This window comes from Larus michahellis, chromosome 1, assembly GCF_964199755.1.
Source record: "Larus michahellis chromosome 1, bLarMic1.1, whole genome shotgun sequence".
NCBI lineage: Eukaryota > Metazoa > Chordata > Aves > Charadriiformes > Laridae > Larus > Larus michahellis.
In genome coordinates, this window is record NC_133896.1 from 99,355,205 (window position 1) to 99,373,856 (window position 18,652).

Here is an 18,652-nt window from a genome sequence, read left to right on the forward strand (position 1 = left end):
AGAACTGCCTAGAAACCCACAAAACCCATGACTAAAAATCACTGCCATAAAATAACAGAGCCACCAGTGAAACTTTGGCCTCATGCACAAAAAGGCAATGTCCATGTGTAAGGGATTGAGAATGCTTGCATTTTAGACTGTTGCCATCACTGCTTTAGCATTATGTCCAGTCTCCAAAACTATGCTATATTTTCTCAAGTCGCTTTGCCTTGCTGTAGTTAATGTCTGTGGACTATTTGGATGTCAAAACATTTTGCCTTTCCCAGCTTGCATTTCAACTTTTTTTTTTTTTAATATTCTCATGCCTCCACAAGAGAGGAGCTCACTTCATCATTCTCTTACTTTACTGTGAAGCTACTGTAAAACACTAATTTTTCAATCTGCAGAAAATTTTCATTCCCTTCAACCAACAGGTAACGCCATTTTTATTTCTGAGCACAAAAAAGGTCTAACGAATTCATGGAGAGAGGCACTTGATCTGTGGAAGTCTTCCTTATGAATATGACTTAGCATATCTGCACATGGTAGTGTCTCCTTTTTCTTCCAGCATCTTTTATATTACCGTTCAGTGGAAGCAGGCCTTTCTATGCCTAGAAATTAGTTAAGGACACAGCAGTGTCACAAGCCAGAGCGGGAGGAGCTGAACAGATACAAGTCCAGGCCACAGTGTTGCAGATGGCGAGTTATCAGGAACACATGTTACATCTGCTGTAACAAAGTTTCCTTCTATGCGGCTGCTGCTCTGCCATATCAGGCCCCTTCATGGAGCAGCTTCTATCTGCTGTAAACGTATACAAGCCCCTAGTGCTTTTTAGTCAGAGTTCATATCGATTTGTGTTCTTTCCTATAGCTACAGAAATAAACTGCTTCTGCCTGACCTGAACCTGCAAGTTAGACCGTATGTTTATTCTGCAAGAGTTCCAAATTAGGAGTTCGTGTTTTTCTCCCACAAACAGTACAAAGTGTCTCTGATGATGTACTGATCTTTATTTTTCTTTTAGTATAAATTGAAATATTCAAGTATTGGGACAAAATCTCTAATGTTTCTTACTTGTCCTCGATGGTGGTAAACATCTGCATTCTGAGGGTCAATATCAGCAGCCATGTTAAAGTCTTGAGTGGACAGCACAGGTTGCTGCTGCTGCATATACATACTTCCTCGTTTGATCAGAGCATTAGCTCGGAGCTGTAAAAAAGAGTTTGAAGAAGCATTAGCCACTCCAACATTCCTCCAGATTTAAGGCTTTGTTACAATTACAGTAAATTTTTCATTTGACTAGTTTCTCCCACTGACAGAATTAATTCATTCTAAGCAGGAATAAATTTCATATTGACTCTAAACGATCAACTCCCTCGCTTAATTTCAAATATGTCAGCCTGTGCTTCCACCTCAGTGGATTTTCAACCCCCCAAAAATCCTTTAGAAGACAGGTTCCCTATGCTTACAAATAGATCATCATTTTCTGAAGCACTTCAATATGCAAGTACAATTAATGTTTTTTCTCTTATTTATGAGCTGATTTTTCAGACTAGATAAGCCTCCGATTCATTTAACTTCCTCTGTACTTTAGCTTGTACTACTTAGCACAGCTGTCTCAAAAATAAACCAGCCCTTGAAAAACAATTTGTCAGGAATAAAAAGACAAAGTGGTAAACAAACCAGAACACTCCCATTAAAGTATCTGAAAACTTGGAAAAACAAGCTCTTGAACTAGACTGCAAGTTTATCATCTAACTTCTACATTTTCTCAATCCAAACTTCAATCCAGCTGTGATAGATTCTTACCTTCACATTTGCATCTTCCATGCTGATGACCTGATCTAGGTCTGGTTTGGCAGCATTTGCATTGCCAATAAGTAAGTAGAAAGTAGCTCGCAGAAGCAAAGCTTCTGCCATGTATTTTCCCTTTGCTTCAATTTCTTTTGTGCTTTCACTGATAATTTTGTCATAGTTCTCTTCTTCCATATATTGTTTTGCTCTCAAATAGCCAGAGCTGTAAATGATGTAAGAACAGTTGTATATACACACGCATTTACTGAACACTGCAATTTCAATTCAGACTATTCATTAACTCATAACAAATACTAACTTTTGCCATATTCGGTTACAACACCAGCATCGTAAGTAAAGTCACAAATATTCCTGGATGGAGCCATCACAGACTGAAAACAATTTAGACCAAAAAACGCCCAAATGACATTGGAAATAAAGAAGAAACACGTTTTAAAGGTCCTGAACTTGAGCTTCATTTGTCCCTTGAAATTTTTTTTCACATTAAGGACAGCGATGATCTCTGCCTTACAAGAGGTCTGGGATGGAATTCCAGCTCAGAAAAGTGAAATATTAAAACCAGCAATGTGCAGTTTATACATTGAAGCAAGGATTTCACAGCAAAAATGACAGTAAGCACTGCCTTGTCCTCAGCTAAGCGTCCTGGATTCAGTGAATCTGCCTGTACATCAGGACAGTCTGTCTTACTTTTAAAAAAAAAATCATAACGTTGTACCAATGGTTTCCATACTGACAGCAATGATATCTTCCAAAAATAAACTGGAAAACAGCATAGTAAGTTAAAGGAACACCTATGTGGTACTCAAACTCCACTTGAAAAAAAGCTGAAGCTTTTTCTTTATCAGAACAGACCTCACATTTATATGCAATTTGGTTCCAGAAAGATCCAACACCTTTCAGCCTCAGTTGCTGTAAATTCATCGTTTTGTTAACAGAGACCCTTTTCCTAGATTGTCTTCTCCCTTTCAATCCAAAGACTAACTTGCTCTCTTTCTTGGAAACTCTCTCTCAGTATAAAACATTCCTCTCTGCAGAAGCATCACTCAGCACCATCTCCTAAATTTTACTATGGTACTGTAATAAATATTCTGCAGATCTTCCCAATCTTAGTGCCCTTTCTCTGTTTAGTGGATCAAGGACACCTCCAGTTTGGAACTAGCCACTCAGTTTTTATAAAAGTTTCATTTTTAATACTGTTCTCATTTCATAGGCTCACTTTATTACCACAGAATTTCCCATGCCAGGTACTATAAAAACCAACAGCAAGTTAACACTGAGCAGAATATCAAAATCACTGAAAACTTAATTCCAATACCAAACAATTCCCAACTGTACTGTACTCACTTTTCTTTTACTTCAGAAGCCTCTCCCTCCTTATCCTTATCTTCATCTGATTTCTCACCCTTAAGCAAAGGTTGGGAGATTATATCATCTGTGAAAGAACTGAAGTAGGATTTAATGAACTGTGGTGAGGGCATCAGAGGCTCACGATTCTGAAACAAATAAATGTTATTTCAAGTCATTAGATGGCAAGATCACATGGTAAATATGGAAATGGATAAACAACTACAAAAAAAAAATCACTCATAAAAGAACCAATGTATGACTTTCCATTATCTCATTTGATAGTCTGATATTTTTGATCTGGCAGTTTGACATTTAGGAATTATTTAAGCTTCAGATCACAATGCAATACCGATCACCAGTAGAAATAAAGTGAAGATAATCAAACGAGAAGGGAGATAGTATCTTTCTGCACGTGTGGCTAGAAATGAGGACTCTTAAGATATCGTAAGACATTGGGTAGAGGCACTAAAGCAGTATGCATGCACAGAAATTGGGTGGAAAATGCAAGCTGGCAGTTTAACCGTGAGCCTGAATTCAAATATTCTGAATGGCAATTTGCCCTGTTCTCCAACTTGTCCTAGAGAAGCTGCTCTCTATCACTACAATGGAGACTAATGAGGCGAGATCCTAATTCTACATGGAGCTTGGCCCAGATACTACATGTTTTACTTGAAGTCCCAGAAGTAACATCTCTCAGGTACAAAATCCAAGAAATATTTCTTGCTCAAAATGAACACTGCACAAAAGAATTATAATTCAAAGTCTCCTGCAAGAAAAGTCTGAATGCACTCTTCTGAACTCTTTATTAAGGTACACCATAATACTGCCTAGTTGAAGCACACCTATTTGATGATGCTACCACCACCACACTAATAGCACAATTCATTTTTTGGTAGCTCAACATCACAGCTTTATTTGAGGTTCTACAGGAAAGAAATTCAGCATCTCAAAACCAACACTGAGTTCAGTACTTCAACGATTGTCACAAAAACAAGGCAGGAATGATTTAATAACAAGCAAAAATGTTGTAACGTCTGTCCCAACTTTTTTGTAAACCTACAGCCACTTAAAATGACTGCTCCTGGCTACCCCTACATTTCCACAGGTCTCTTTTCTGCAGTTTCCAAACATTAACACAACGACAACTGAGTGCCAAAACAGTAAAGTACAAGTATGAGCACCTATTTACAGAAATAGAACAGAAACAGCCTGCAACTGAATGCCACAAGTAATCTGTGGCAGTTGGGAGATGAAGGCATATTTTTCAAGACAGAATCAGGAAGTCTAACCACTAATAAAAAGATGCGACTTTGCACTGCATCATTTTTTTTTTTAAGCAATGCTTTTTTGCTTCTCTTATTCTTTTTAAAAGAAAACCAAACCAAATCAAAACAAACAAACAAAAAAAATCCAACAAAAAAAACCAAACACAAACCACAACCTTAAAACTGTATTATTTTGCCCCTTTCTAAAACTTAGGAATTCTGGTGTCAACTTAATCTTTCCTACATGAAATTTCTATTTATAAAACCAAGAATAACTTGTGGGGACAAGTCTTCAATCATCCTCCTTCTCATTTTAAGCTATTCATTATGAATGGAACCAACATTTTTACATATTCTCAACTACTATTTATAAATCTTCCTATCTCAACACACATACCTGACTCAACCACCTGATGTGCAACTGAAAATTTGGTTACTGCTGTTCCAACATGTCCTGTTTCCATTATGTTGCAAGTCCAGAAAAGCCCCATGTAGGGCAGCACACCAACTTAGGGTGTCTCCTGAATGTCATAAAAAATTTGATTATTAAAGGCAAACAATCAGTAGAAATAGACCTCTTTTCCCTAATGAGGTTTCAAAAACTTTGGACAGGTCCCAAAGGAAAACACCACCAGTAAAATGGTAGTTTTGTACAAAACCATTTGTGTCGACTCTTACAATTCAGCAGATGAAGACAGTGACTTGCTTACAATTGACAGAACGCCAACAATCAACATTTCAACAACCAGTCAGGTGAAATCAGAATTTGTCAGCAATATCACAAGTCCTACCTTGTATTTCTCTTTGGCCTTTTCTTTTCCAAGGAGTTTAAGAACTTTATCAGCTAGTAACATACTTTGCTGGTTTTGGAAGGCTTCTAAAATGCAGACTGCAGTGACGTCTAGGAAACAACATACAAAAGTCAGACTAAAGACAAATTCTGTTAGTCACTGGAGTACACTAACATGTGCCATTGTTACAGTGAGTCACTGCAAAACTAGTACATGTCCTCTTCAGGGTAAAAACCTCTGTTTCCAGTTTGCTGTATTTACCATGTTTTCCAAGATGCAAATTTGCATCCAAAATGATCTTGTGATAAAAGGACTTCGTGACACTGAATGAAAGAAATTACACTTATTTTTATCTAGAGACAAACATGCTTAGATGAACAGTGAAAATGTCTACCTCCAGCAGGGACTTTCACCATTTTGAAACTTTGAGGACAGCAATTATGTTCATATTATGTTTGCATCAAAAGTGCTAAGACAGCTTCTCTTCTGGGACTGATCCTAATTTTCTACTTTGAAAATTCACATTCAGTCCCATCATATCTTGCTTCTTCCTCAGTTTAAGAAATCTTCCCGTATTATATCTCAAATTTTTCTGCTCACCTCTGGGACTTTGGAATGGAGCAAGTGTAACAGAAATACCTTGTTGGCCCATTTAAAGTGCTAGCCCATATCACATCACTTTCATTCACACATAGACACCTCTGCAAATCTTAACCCATTGCTGCCCAAATCATGCTTTGCAGTGTGAAATGTGCTCTTATGGTAAATTAACATTATTCTATGGGTCTTCTAGTTAATGCAATACTACTACTGATTTTTCCTGTTTAATTTTCACTTAAGCATCAGTGAAGATGAACAGAGTTTGGACTTGAAATTCAAACACTGTGAATACACTTGAAAAGCAAGTATTTTACGCTGGAGTTTTAGCATAGTTACTGTAATTCTACACTGCTATAGGTACTATTATGCCATCATTTACACAGAATCTCCCCACAACTCTGGCTGGTATAGTCAAGAACATTGGAGTCCCCGGGAAAATATGCTACACCCAGAAAGAGCGTGAAAGTGTGCAGTAATACCGTGCTATATGATCTTAGCAGACATGGTTTGCCTAAAGCAGGCAGATGTAAACTAGTGCCTGGACTTGGGTGAAGCAGCAACGTTTTCCCAAATTATACTACCAGGGATCACTGGAGGGCATTCTTGCTGGTCGTGGGGGGATGTTTTGTGGTTTTATTTGGTTTTGCTTTCCTCCACTATATGGACATACCCTAGTCCTGGGATTTTACTGGCCGTATGCGGTTGGCAGGTAAAAGCGGTATTGTATTAGAAAACCAGTGTAGTTCAAAAAAGGTAAGTAATTTTCAGATCTGAAAAATCCAAGCTAAAAATCAAACACAAATCAAGGTTTAAAATAATTGCTACAAACATCACTGCTACAAACATTAAAAAGGAGTTACATTTAAAAGCTATCCTACTATGGCAGGGACACGATCTTTCTTGGGGCTTTTATCATCTGCCAGCTTATCGCAACTACACGAGGTTTAGATTTTATTATAGCACCCAAAGTGCCGCTGTTAGTTAATTAATGATTGCAAAGGACTACAACAAATGACCGAAGTAGTCCTTTTCTAGTCACTATGGTCTTACAGGGCAGAAAGGCATTCTGCCAGCACATAAATAAATAGATAGATAAATAAAATTTCCACAGCTTATTTAACTTCTAATTTAGCAGACCTAGTTCTTAGCTGTTACACATAATGAAATTAATTTAACAGTTAGGCTTGCCAATCAGAGCATTGCCTTATCTTCTGTCCTTCTTTGATAATGAGCACAGCTGAAAATTCCATTTGCCTTTTAATCTTACATCAGCAGCAATGATTTCACTTGATGAAATTTAAATGGGTCCTTTCAAGCAGTGTCCCTTAGTTCAAAATGGCTCTCAGACAACACACCTGACCTGTAGTTCTCCTTAATTTTCCATGAATTCTCAGTCACATCTTCCTCACACTTCAAAATATATTCTGTTAGGAATAGTATTTGGAAGGATTTGACACAGTAGTTTTTGCCAAATACATAGTGTTAATATTAAAAAAAAAAGTTAAACCTGTTCCAATTTTCCTTAACAGTTATACATCAGAATGAAATGTTACTGAAGCTGTTTTCCCTTTAATACCTGCCAAATGCATTTAAATGACTGTAATACTCTTGTTTCTGACCATGTACCTCCACCTCCACAAACACCTTGATTTCTGTAGTAGTACCGTTTCTCTAAAACAAACAGCAAAAAAAGTGTGTTTACTGTATGTAAGCAGAATGACTATTGTCTGGGTTATACACTCAGCATGTTAGACAAATTCTATTCTAAAGTTTAGGGAGTTTCCTGGAAAAAGAATACCTTGAATGGCTACAGTAACATAAATTTCTCAGCAGTTATTTCAGATGTAAGCAGATGACAGCTTGAAAAATGGGAAAAGGTTTCTTCTTACAAGAGAAGAAAATGTATTTGCAGTAGCTATGAATGGTTTAAATAAATAATTCTGTATTACTGTAGTTACAGAAGTAAAAACAAAACAATCCCATAAGTTACCATCTCCAAAACGCCTGAACTAATTCCACTTTTAAGTATACATGTCAAGAGACACTCACCTTCTAAACATTCCTTCTTATTGTCTAGCTTCTCATGAGCCTTCGCACGTCTGAAGAGAGCTTTTACATATTTAGGATTAAGCTCAACAGCCTTTGTGCAGTCTTGTGCCACTTCTGTATATTTTTGCTGTGGGTAGAAAAACAACACAATGAGAGAGGCCCTACTCAGCTGCATTATATTAGCTTTCCACTACCAACTCCAGGGTCATGCCCACCTAACAGTAGCTGCAGTTCCCAGGGCTCTGGTTCTACCTGCTTGCTTCTATTGCTGCAAGTTTCTCAGTAAGAAACTGCCAGGCACCACTGGAAGCCACCTGCACCAGAAGAGCCACAAAACAGAAAAGGAATTCCTACAGAAAAACGAAACCAGACAGTTGTACAAAGCACATGGGAGAAGATAATGAGTTGATGTGAAGATGCTCGCAGGAGGTAACATTGGGACTGAAAGACTGGTACAAAACAAATAAGAAAAAAAAAAGATGAAAGCATAATGAAAACCAACAAACAAGTTTAACAAAGTGCTAAAACACTTTTTTTAAAAAATTTGTTATTTCAATTTACTACACTATGTTACTACAAAGGGATGATAAATGAATACGTAGGAGTAAAGGTGGCCAAGGGTATTAAGAACTTAAAATCCATTTATCTGCAAAATTGATTATCAAAACTAGTTTTTTCCATAACTGAAAAAGAAGAACACATACATTTGGGATTCATTATGCCATGAATTAGTGTTACAAGTAGCATTTAATTAGACAAGAACTGTTTTATCTCTCCTCTACATTTCAAGTCTAGATTTCTCTAATCACACAGTCTCTCACTTGATACGTTATACTGTACAAAGCCGATTTTTCCACTCCTTTATACAGCTCACCAACTCGACCTCATAAGCAAATCTACTGATACCATAATAGACAACACTGGTTGACTACCAAAACTAATACCTAGTATACTCAGCTATCAAGTAAATGTTACTTTCCACATGTGCAAAATTTAGGTCTTGGGCTTTAGTAGGATTTCTGTGATTTTTTTGTTTAATTTTTGAAGTAGCATCCTTCCAAAATATTTGGCCTTTTACCTAACAGTTAAGGAAACACTCTAGTAAAGAGAAGCAAAATTAACTTCTACACAAGAGAATTGTTCCAGAGGATAAGAAACTAAAACTTCTACCAGAAAGGGATATGTAAGAACCATATAAAATAGACTGAAAACAGTTAACAGAAAATAATTTTATTTATATATGGAAAAATATGATGAGCTAGTCAAAAAAACCTGCAAGCAACGACATCTTGTTGTGAAGGCAGCAGATATCACCACCTGGAATCTTTCAGTGGAAAAGTGATAAAATACACAATTTACAATGCAACTTCTTTGAATAAATGCATAATTATCTTTAATTTCTTACCAGTTGTTCATAGGCAGCTGCCCTATTTTGATAGAAGGTAGAAAGATCAAGGTTTTTCTCAGGAGGGCACAGGCTGATAGCCTCAGTATAACACTGAATAGCTTGCTCATATTTTCCTGCTTTAAAATATTTGTTTCCTTTGTTCTTGGCTGCTTGGGCTCTATCAAGGGGGCTCTGAAAAAGAAAGTGATAGGTCAGTTCAATAAGAAAAGCATCACCGCACGCAAACTATGCACTCAAGGGCCGATTTTCAAAGATATAAAATTGATCTGAGTGGTAAACTCTAGCCTAGACTTCTGAAAATCTCCCTCCTTCCATTTCCTGGAAAAACACAACAGATTTTCTTTCATGAGCATATCAGATAGGAGACAAACTTTTCAAAAGATTCACTACGATGGTATTAAACAATGCAGTGATTTCTCTTTGGAAAGCTAAACAGGTTTTAACCTTATGTGACCGGTAATGAGAAGAACCAATGAGATGTTATTTCTCCACAGACCAAATACGTGAAGACAACAAAGCCCTCAAAGCAATTAAAATAGGACAAGTTTCTTACTGAAATACATACAGCCTATAAGACCAGAGCTGACTCGGCAGACTATGAATTAAACATGGAAAACACTCTGTGGAAAGACCTACTGAGCAAGAAAAATAAAACCTGTAGGGAAAAGAAAGTTGTTTTGCCTTCCATGCACTAGACAAATTAACTAACTTTACAGCTATCTCCTCTACAACTTCAGAGAACCTGCTTCACTCAACTGCTATTAGAAAGTGATGTACCATCATGGTCTGTCATTCTTAGCAGAGGATGGAAAACTTTGCTAAATGGCATATGACTGTGCTAAATGATTCTTTACTTTCTGAACTGTCTGTTGACCATCTTCATACTTGCAAAAACAAACACTGCTACCTGTAACCCCAAATTTACAGATCAATTATCAAATGTTGTGGTTTATAAGGAACCAGATGTAAAAAGCCTCTCTTTATCAAAGGGATATGACTCACATTCAAGAAATAGAGCTGCAAAAGACGCCAACATTTATCTTCTGGATTTCTGCTCCTCTTTCACAGACTAGCTACAGGGATCAACATTCTGGGGCAATTCAGGGTAACCTACCAGGCTGAAATGAACAGAGGTATGAGCACACGTGGCATCCTACCAACCTCCCTGAGGAGGCAAAGAATACAAACCTAAAACAATAGCTGCAGGATTCACCATGTCTCACCTGTGTTGAGCCACACGCACTGAAAAGATCATCTAGGATTTGCTGGCAATTGTCAATGCTGCTCTTTGACCATACTTCTGCCTCCTCTCACAGCCCCATCCACTGCCAGCATCAAACACCACCTAGACTGCCATAAAACAAACTTCAAAGCATCTTTACGTTTCATCAGGCTGTTTCCCTTGATGTCTGCTCATTTCATGCCAGTCATTTTTAGAAGCTAAATGATTTTTAAAACTGAAAACCTGAAGGGAACCCAGGAGTTGCTGTACTATCCCTCTTTTAAGGCCTGGTTTCCAGTCATACCATTGGAGAATCAGATAATGGATGCCAGCCTTGGTTCCTACATAAAAACAGGCATTCAAATAGAACAGAAATATCCTACAGGCACTCTCCTGAGGAGAGACTTACCAGTTCAACCATATAAGGGAGAGAATCTCTTCAAAACCCCTACTGCCAGAAAAGCTCTTCTCTCACAGGCCACCAATCACTGGGCTTATAGCAAATTAATCTGCACCACCTCCGTTGTTCACAAAACAAGATGATCTGCAGGGCTTTTACATTTTTGTTCTTTAATTATTTACATGCAAATTGATAAAAGATTATTAACTTCACCGTTTTTCGTACACTGTGCGTAACTCTATGGATACATAAACCAGAATCAGAGTGCAAGTATTTTTACTGAGAGCCAAGTAACTGTGTATTTGATGCATTGTTTCTTTAAAACTCAACCAAAGTCAGAAAGGTTACATTTACTTCAAGTATGTCCTAAATTTAGCTTCAAATACAACAAGCTTGCTCGATCCTACGCGCTTTGATAGTCCTGCACCACAGTCCCTGCATAGAGACGCATGCTACACATGAGGACTTCAATGGCTGCTCCAGTGTCAGGTGTGGGATAGGAATTGTAACTGGAAGGAAGAAATCTAGTTCTGGGGCTGTCACTGGTGCTCTGCTGGTTCTTGGGAAGCATGAAGTCTTCAGACAAGCCTAAGCACATGCAACAGGGACCAAAAACTTTAGAAAGTATTGGAATGATGCCACAGGAAAACCCCTTAAAATTTGTAACTCTGTTATAACAGAGTTATATAATAACAGTAGCAGGACCACAGACCACACAACCAACTATACAGAAATCAATCATCGAATAGTTGCTAACTCCATGGTTACTCTCTGCCCCATACATTGCATGATGTAAGAAATTCAGGGGTAGGGAGCCAGGAATTAAAGCACAAGATGCTATCATGTAATAAAGTCAGTAATAATACCCATGGCAAGAAAGAAATCAACTTTTTGTTTGTTTATGCTGCCTTAAACTAGACTCCTGGCTCTTAGACGGTTTATTTCTGCAACCTTAGTCACACTATTCTCCAATAGTCCTCAGTATGCATGCAATACACCATTGAATTGAATGGCCAACATTTTAAACGCAAAGGCTGATACAGCTCCGTATCATCACTAAGCCCATTTTGATAAGGACTTCGATGAAAAAAAATAAAGTCGCTTAGCATCTCATACACATGAAAAATAAACCCCACACAGACTGTATAGAAATTGTGCATTAAAAAAAAAATCAGAAAGTGTTGCATCTATGTCTTGAAGCCCAAATGCTGATAAAACACAGTGCCAAGTTTTAAACTCAACACGTTTTCTAAATAACAATCCCGACGAGATTTATTTCCTTAGTAATCATAAAACTCTTCTACCATAGATCACATAGCAGAAAATAGTGGATTAATTTACAGCTTCGTTATATAACCAATCAGCTGATGGAACAAAACAAACAAACAAAAATACAGCTTTTATTTTAATTTTGTGAAATTTTAAAGAATATTCATAACCTTTTTTTTTTTTTTTCAAAAAAGACTGTCGATTTCTGTTTAAATTACATATTAAATTTAAATAACTGATGAAGCCAAAACCACTAAAAAGCTAAATATCACAGGTCTCTTCTTTTGCTTTGGTATGTTTTTGTTGTTTGTTGTTGGTAGAAGATTTTTTGTGGTTGCTTTTTTTAGAAAAAAAGATATTAAAGAACTCATGTGACATTATATGCTGCAATATCTTTTCATAATAGCACAAATAAGAACACGGAAATTAATTCTTAACATAATATCAGTTTTTGAAAGTTTGACAAGCTTTAGATTTAACCCTGATGAAATTTTAAAGCTGCTGCTTCTCAGCCTTCCTGTCCTTCTCAGTTACTACAACAAAGATTCACACAAATACAAAACTCATTATGCAAGGAAACTTCATGTACCTCATGCACAAGTAACCAAAAAACCTCACACCTTCTTCCACTTCCTTGCAACGGTAATAATTCTAGACATTATTTTCCAATTTCACTGCTTCTCCTACCTGATGCACTGCCATTCTATGTGGTGCACTGGGCAATTTTTGTCCCTAAGGTGAAGGTCCACATGGAGCACAAAAACCTCAGTTTGTCATCTTCTGGTCAAAGAATCTGTACAGCAAGCAAACTAGCTCAATAAAATGAATGGAAGTTCATAATCAATTACCTGCCAAGGTAGTATAAACAAATAGCTCAGAAGTTATCTGCAGTTACGTAAAAAATAACATCTCAATACTTAGGACCTCTTTCAGCAACTGTTCACTAACAAGTCTTATTACAGAGTTTAAGCCAAAGGACACTTGTGTATTTGAGCAGCATTCAGTTATCTAGGCAACTAAACAACAAGATTGATAACTGTCTAAAGACTAGACAGCACTGACAAAGATTTCTGAACTATTACTTTAACCTCAGCAAATATGCCTTCCTCATGAAATGTTCAGAAACTTCATGCAAACAACAGCAACTTAACACCAACAGACTGCCAGCTGTGAGAATAATAAAGCTTGGTAACCCCCAGCAACTGAACTGGCAGTTCAGAAGTTTATGTATTTGAGGGAGATTGTTTTTTAAAGCAGAACAAGAAATATGCTGCCAGCCAATGATGACAGCGATTCACAACAGAGGCACGAGCAGCGAGTTTCAGCATTTTCTTTTGGTTGAAAAGGATTTGCGTGAGCTGTTGTCTGGCGGATGACGTGGAGAAGGACTACTGTTTCAGCCATCTTAAATCATCAGCTTGCAAAAAAATCCCTGGTCTTCTTTCTTCTCCAAGTGAGAGGATCCTCCTGATGAGATCCTTTTGATGACGCACCAAAAGAAGTGTTGTGTTCTGAATACTTGCTGCTACTGACTACCTATCTTCCTTCTTCATTTTGACTAATGTTCATCCCAAGTCTTACCTCAGACCTATACTGAAAGGTACTAACCAAGTATAAGTGGTTTTAAGCTTCTCCTTAGCACTAAAACCACTACAAGAAAAAGTATGTGCACACAAGCTTAAGATATAAAGCAAGCAAGGAGGTATTATAGTAAGAAATAATTAAAATTACAGTAAAATTTGTCAGTGTTCTCCATCAGTCAACTTCCTTTCAAATGAGTTTGCCACTCATGCCTACCATGAACAAGTGAGCTGCAGAGAGTCTAACAATTGTTCTACTGCTATTATACATATTTAAGAGTTTCTACACGGGTCCACTACAGCTGGCATGAAACACAGAAGACTTAAAGTAGGTTGATAGTGAGATTTATTAGGCAACAGGTGCACAGCACAACAGAAATTGCTTTTTACATACTTTGCTTAGATCAATTCAGAATAAGTGTCAACATTAATATATCTAGACAAAGGAGTTCAATTTGTTCATATAGTGATTTAATGCCACAGCAGTGAGATAGGCAACATTCAGCGATTGCTATTAAAATAGATCCTGGAAAGAAGCCATAGTAGTTGTCTGTTGATCCCAATATCTGGCACCACACAAGCCAAGGAGTTTGGCCATGTTCACCCCACCACTGCACTCAAGTGACTATATCCAGCTTGAAGGAAAACACGCAAAGACAGTGAACTGCTGTGGACACCATTGGGTTTGTCTGCAATACACAATGCCACATGGCTGACTGAACAATTCAAGAACCTCTGCTCGACGCTTCCTCGCATACCAAAAACAGAGGGTTAACCTAGGAACTTGCTGAAAGAGGTAAGGGGTGAGATTTGGACTATCACAGACTTGTGAAAGGAAATGATTTCAACTTAGGGAGAAAAAAATACTGAAGCAACCAACACATTACCTCACTGACTAACCAGTGCCTCCTCCTGACAGACAAGGAAGGAATAAACTTGCTAAGAAGCTATCATGGAATAAGTAAAAAAACATGAATCAAGTGGATATCAAACAATGAATGCAATGAACACACGGCAGTTTAATTCTCCAACGTGTTTAAATTATACAACATTCACTACAAACTAAGAGAGCACATAAAAAACAACTGCTGTTACTGAGCAACCAAAACACATTCCAACTAAATTATGAGAAATAATGACAACTTCTGTAATTAACAGATGCAATTTGACTTCCTGACCTTTGAGTCATCCATACATGCAGTTTTATCATTGGACTTAACTGGTCCAAAATACCAGTTTACTGTACTGCTGAGGAGCTGTGTTTACAGGAGAAGGAATCTCAGAAGTAGTTCAGCTTTTCCCAATATAGCACCTATGCTAAGGGCTTCTGCCAACACAACATCAGTCACAGATCACACACTTGGACAGTGCATCTATGCCAGGAGAATCCTTTAGTGCAGACACAGCCTGGGGAAAAGGTGCAAGGCCTCTGCAGCAGGTAAAACAAAAGCTTAAACTGCATGCAGAATAGTAAGAAGTCTGAATAAGTAGCAATGAAGATTTTAGACCCGAGATACTTCCTAAATAAAATTCAAGGTTATGTCTTCAGAAACAGTAACAGAGCATCAAATGGATACAAAAGCTGATTTAATTAAATGCACAGAAAAGTCTGGGTCCTAAGTTACAATTACGAGAATAAAACTAAGTTACCTCATGCACACACACACAGAGCTGTTGGTGACCCATTCACTATTGACCTATGTGTTTTCTAAAGGACTTCTCTCTTGTGTTTGTACTGTGAAAAGAATTATTGGCTCTTATTCACTGTACAGATTTGTATGTGAAATCTGACTGAGTTTAAAACAATACCTCACTGCATTAGAAAGGCAGACCAATGCAATGCAGGTAGTTAACAAGTAAAGCACCTGCAATGACTGTATTTTCAGTAATATCCATAAGTAACAAAATACATATGAAAACAAGAAAACTACATAGCATCAACTCTATGGATATGAGGAACAGGAAGACAATCCTCACACACATAAAGCAGTCAAGGGAACCTGCAGCCATATTAATTTTCCTGCTGCAGACATATTTTAACCAGCTGGACAACTGCCTCATGTAATCAGGCAAACCTGATACCATCTTGTACAGTCTTCCTAAGTAACATCTCTCATCTCTTTACAGTAAGCACTGACACTCTTCAAGGAACTACGGATCATACCACTCAACCAGATACTTATTCTTAGATGCACAGAGCCTTCCAGTAATTTAATTTGTGGAGCGATCCAAAAGAGCTAGGCACCCAATATTTTACATCAAGTGCTATGTAAGTGTTTTAAACGTCGTAAGAGCTTGCTTCAAGTACAAATACAGAATGACTACAAACCACTTAATGGTATATACTGCAATCCAGAAATACAATCAAGAAATCCAGAGCTGACATACCAACAGCAAAGTCACTGCAGCTACACAAAGGTCATGAGCAGCCTGCAAACCAGAGCTCACACATAACAAGCACACTGCCATAAATACGCCAGATGCTGTTTGCAGCCACAAGCCAAAGTTACCACAGTAAACAAAGTCTGAATTTGTCCTCTGTAGACTACTTGCTCAGTACTGTTGCCCATGAAGGAACAAATCACTGTATTCAAGTAACTGCCTCCAGGTCCAGCATAGGTTTTGCAGCTCGCTAGCTTCCAGGAATGCCTGAGGGTACCTATGATTCACTAGCTATGGAAGTTGCCACCCTCCTCACCACTCCCGTGTGTTCCTGCTTCAGCCCGCCTACTCGCATAACACTAGTCTTCATCACTAGAATGCTCAAGGTTAAAACTGACCTTTTCCAGTCTCCCGAAGTTGTTTTTTTCCTCTCCTGGTCATTTCAGACAGGAAGTTTAAACTATGGTCTGACAGTTCTGAGCATTTCAGGTGGTACACAAGAATAGGAGAAGAAAATGCAGGAATACCTTAATGCGATTTTCTTATCAAAGTAAGATAACCAAATTTACCAAATTCACCACCTTAAACAGGCTTGCCAACTGTAACCTCACCTCAGTAATACAACATGACCGTCATGATACATCTGTGACTGCAGTTGTGTAGAAAGGGCATTTTAGAGGCATTTTTCCACATACAAGTATACAAGAGAATCACGAATCTCATCTAGACTCTGATTTTCCATGTTGTCCTCCAATTTTTGCACAGACTGTTTTATCCAAAAATTCTCAGAACAGTAAGTTTTGAAAGCATATCTATTGAGGCAAACTCTACTGCGAAGTCTCAGCCGCTTGAACTGTATGGCTTTCGCATTTTCATGGGAAATATTTAATTTTAAAGAGATTTTGATTGTGTTTTCTTTCTGCTCTGCTGTATCCAGCATCTCAGATGAACACACAACAGGTTGCAGGCTTCCTTTTCGAAATACTACTCCTGGAAGCAACTTTGTCATAGCTACTCTACACCTCGGAAGCAGAAGTACATTCGCCCAACGGCAGGGCGCTGTCGGATCCACACTCACCTGCCTGATGCCGACTTCCTGACAAGATGCGTCCAACCACGCACTTTTCCACCTACCAGCCCCGCAACACATTCACGCACCCCGACCAAAGCACCAACGGCAGCGCGGCGGGGCGCAAGCCGTGAGCCTTAAACGGCTGCCGCGTGACGAGCGCTCCCCGGTTACCACGGGCCCGACCTGCCGCCTGCTCCACGCCGCGCGCCACGGGGAGGCCGCCCCAGTGTGGCTCCCTTCCCTCACACGCGTCCTCGGCGGCCGGGGCCGCCACTTTGACGTGTCCCTCCCGTTAAAACCGGCGCTTCTTCGCCCTCTCCTCCTCCCACTCCCCCTCCCAACAGCAGCGGGGACTAACGGCCGCCGCGCGCGCGGAGCGGGGAGGGGGTCCGCGCCAACGGCCGCCGGGCGCGCGCTCACCATCTCCTCATGGCCGGGCCCATCGGGCTGCCCGCTGCCGCCGCCGCCGCAGGGCCCGGGGCTCGCCCGGCCCTCGGGGGTCTTCCGCTCGTTCGCGCCCTTGCCGCCGCCACCGCCCCGGCGGGCCGCCCGCCGCCCCCACAGGTAGAGCGCGCCGGCGCCCAGCAGAATCGGCGCTCCTAGCACCAACGCCAGCTGCCAGCGGGACAGTCCCGCGCCGCCGCCGCCACCGCCCGCCGCCTCCACGGGCTTCGAGGCGGCCATGACGCGCTCACACCGCCGCCCGCGGGAGGAGAAGGGAGGGAAGGGAAGGGGTCACCGGACACCCGGGGAACGCCGGGAGGGCAGGGGTCGGGGGAGCACTTCCGGCCGCCGCTCCGCCCGGCCCCGCCACCTGCTGGAGCGGTGGTGTCACCGCAGGGCGCCCCCCAGCGGCCGCCACCTGCCAGGGCGGCGTGGGGGTGTGCAAGGGCACGGGGCGGCGCTGGCTGTATGGGGGTCGTTAGCCCCAAAAACTCTGAGCGTATCTTTGGGTTCGGATTAATTTTGTGGAGGAGAACGTTCTGGACGGCCAACATCCAACACATAGGGCTGATGCGAAGTTTCCAGGAGTTTGTACTGGAACATTTTACTTGCCCGGATTGCCTAGACAAGTTGTGGATGCCCCATCCCTGGAAGTGTTCAAGGCCAGGCTGGATGGGGCTTTGAGCAGCCTGGTCTAGTGGGAGGTGTCCCTGCCCAGGGCAGGGGGTTGGAACTAGGTGATCTTTAAGGTCCCTTCCAACTGTAACCATTCTGTGATTCTATGATCTTGAGGCAAAATTATCCTTTTTATAAATTTTGTCCCTTTAAATTATTAATTGAATCTGTCATAAAAAAAATTCAATATGCAATATTGGAATTTTATATATGTTGTATATACATGTGCATTATATATATGCATGTCTATACCTACTCAGCATCCTTACCTGCAGGCGGAGGAACCTTATGTTTCTGTCTCCATTGATTTCCCTGCAGCACTCAGCTGAGGGTGAAGAGGAGTTGTCTTTGATACT

At 39.9% G+C, this 18,652-nt stretch overlaps 1 protein-coding gene across 1 annotated transcript in view; it reads right to left on the reverse strand.

The window, feature by feature from the left end:
• TOMM70 (translocase of outer mitochondrial membrane 70) overlaps window positions 1-17,920 on the reverse strand; it is a 28,268-nt gene extending 10,348 nt beyond the window's left edge. The window contains exons 1-7 of the mRNA XM_074595663.1: window positions 17,598-17,920; window positions 9,250-9,423; window positions 7,845-7,971; window positions 5,196-5,305; window positions 3,137-3,285; window positions 1,787-1,994; window positions 1,052-1,186 (exon numbers count right to left, since the gene is read on the reverse strand). Coding sequence (XP_074451764.1) covers window positions 1,052-1,186; window positions 1,787-1,994; window positions 3,137-3,285; window positions 5,196-5,305; window positions 7,845-7,971; window positions 9,250-9,423; window positions 17,598-17,861 — 1,167 coding nt within the window. The 5' untranslated portion in view covers window positions 17,862-17,920. The remainder of the gene's footprint in view (window positions 1-1,051; window positions 1,187-1,786; window positions 1,995-3,136; window positions 3,286-5,195; window positions 5,306-7,844; window positions 7,972-9,249; window positions 9,424-17,597) is intronic.
• Window positions 17,921-18,652: the final 732 nt, after the last annotated feature.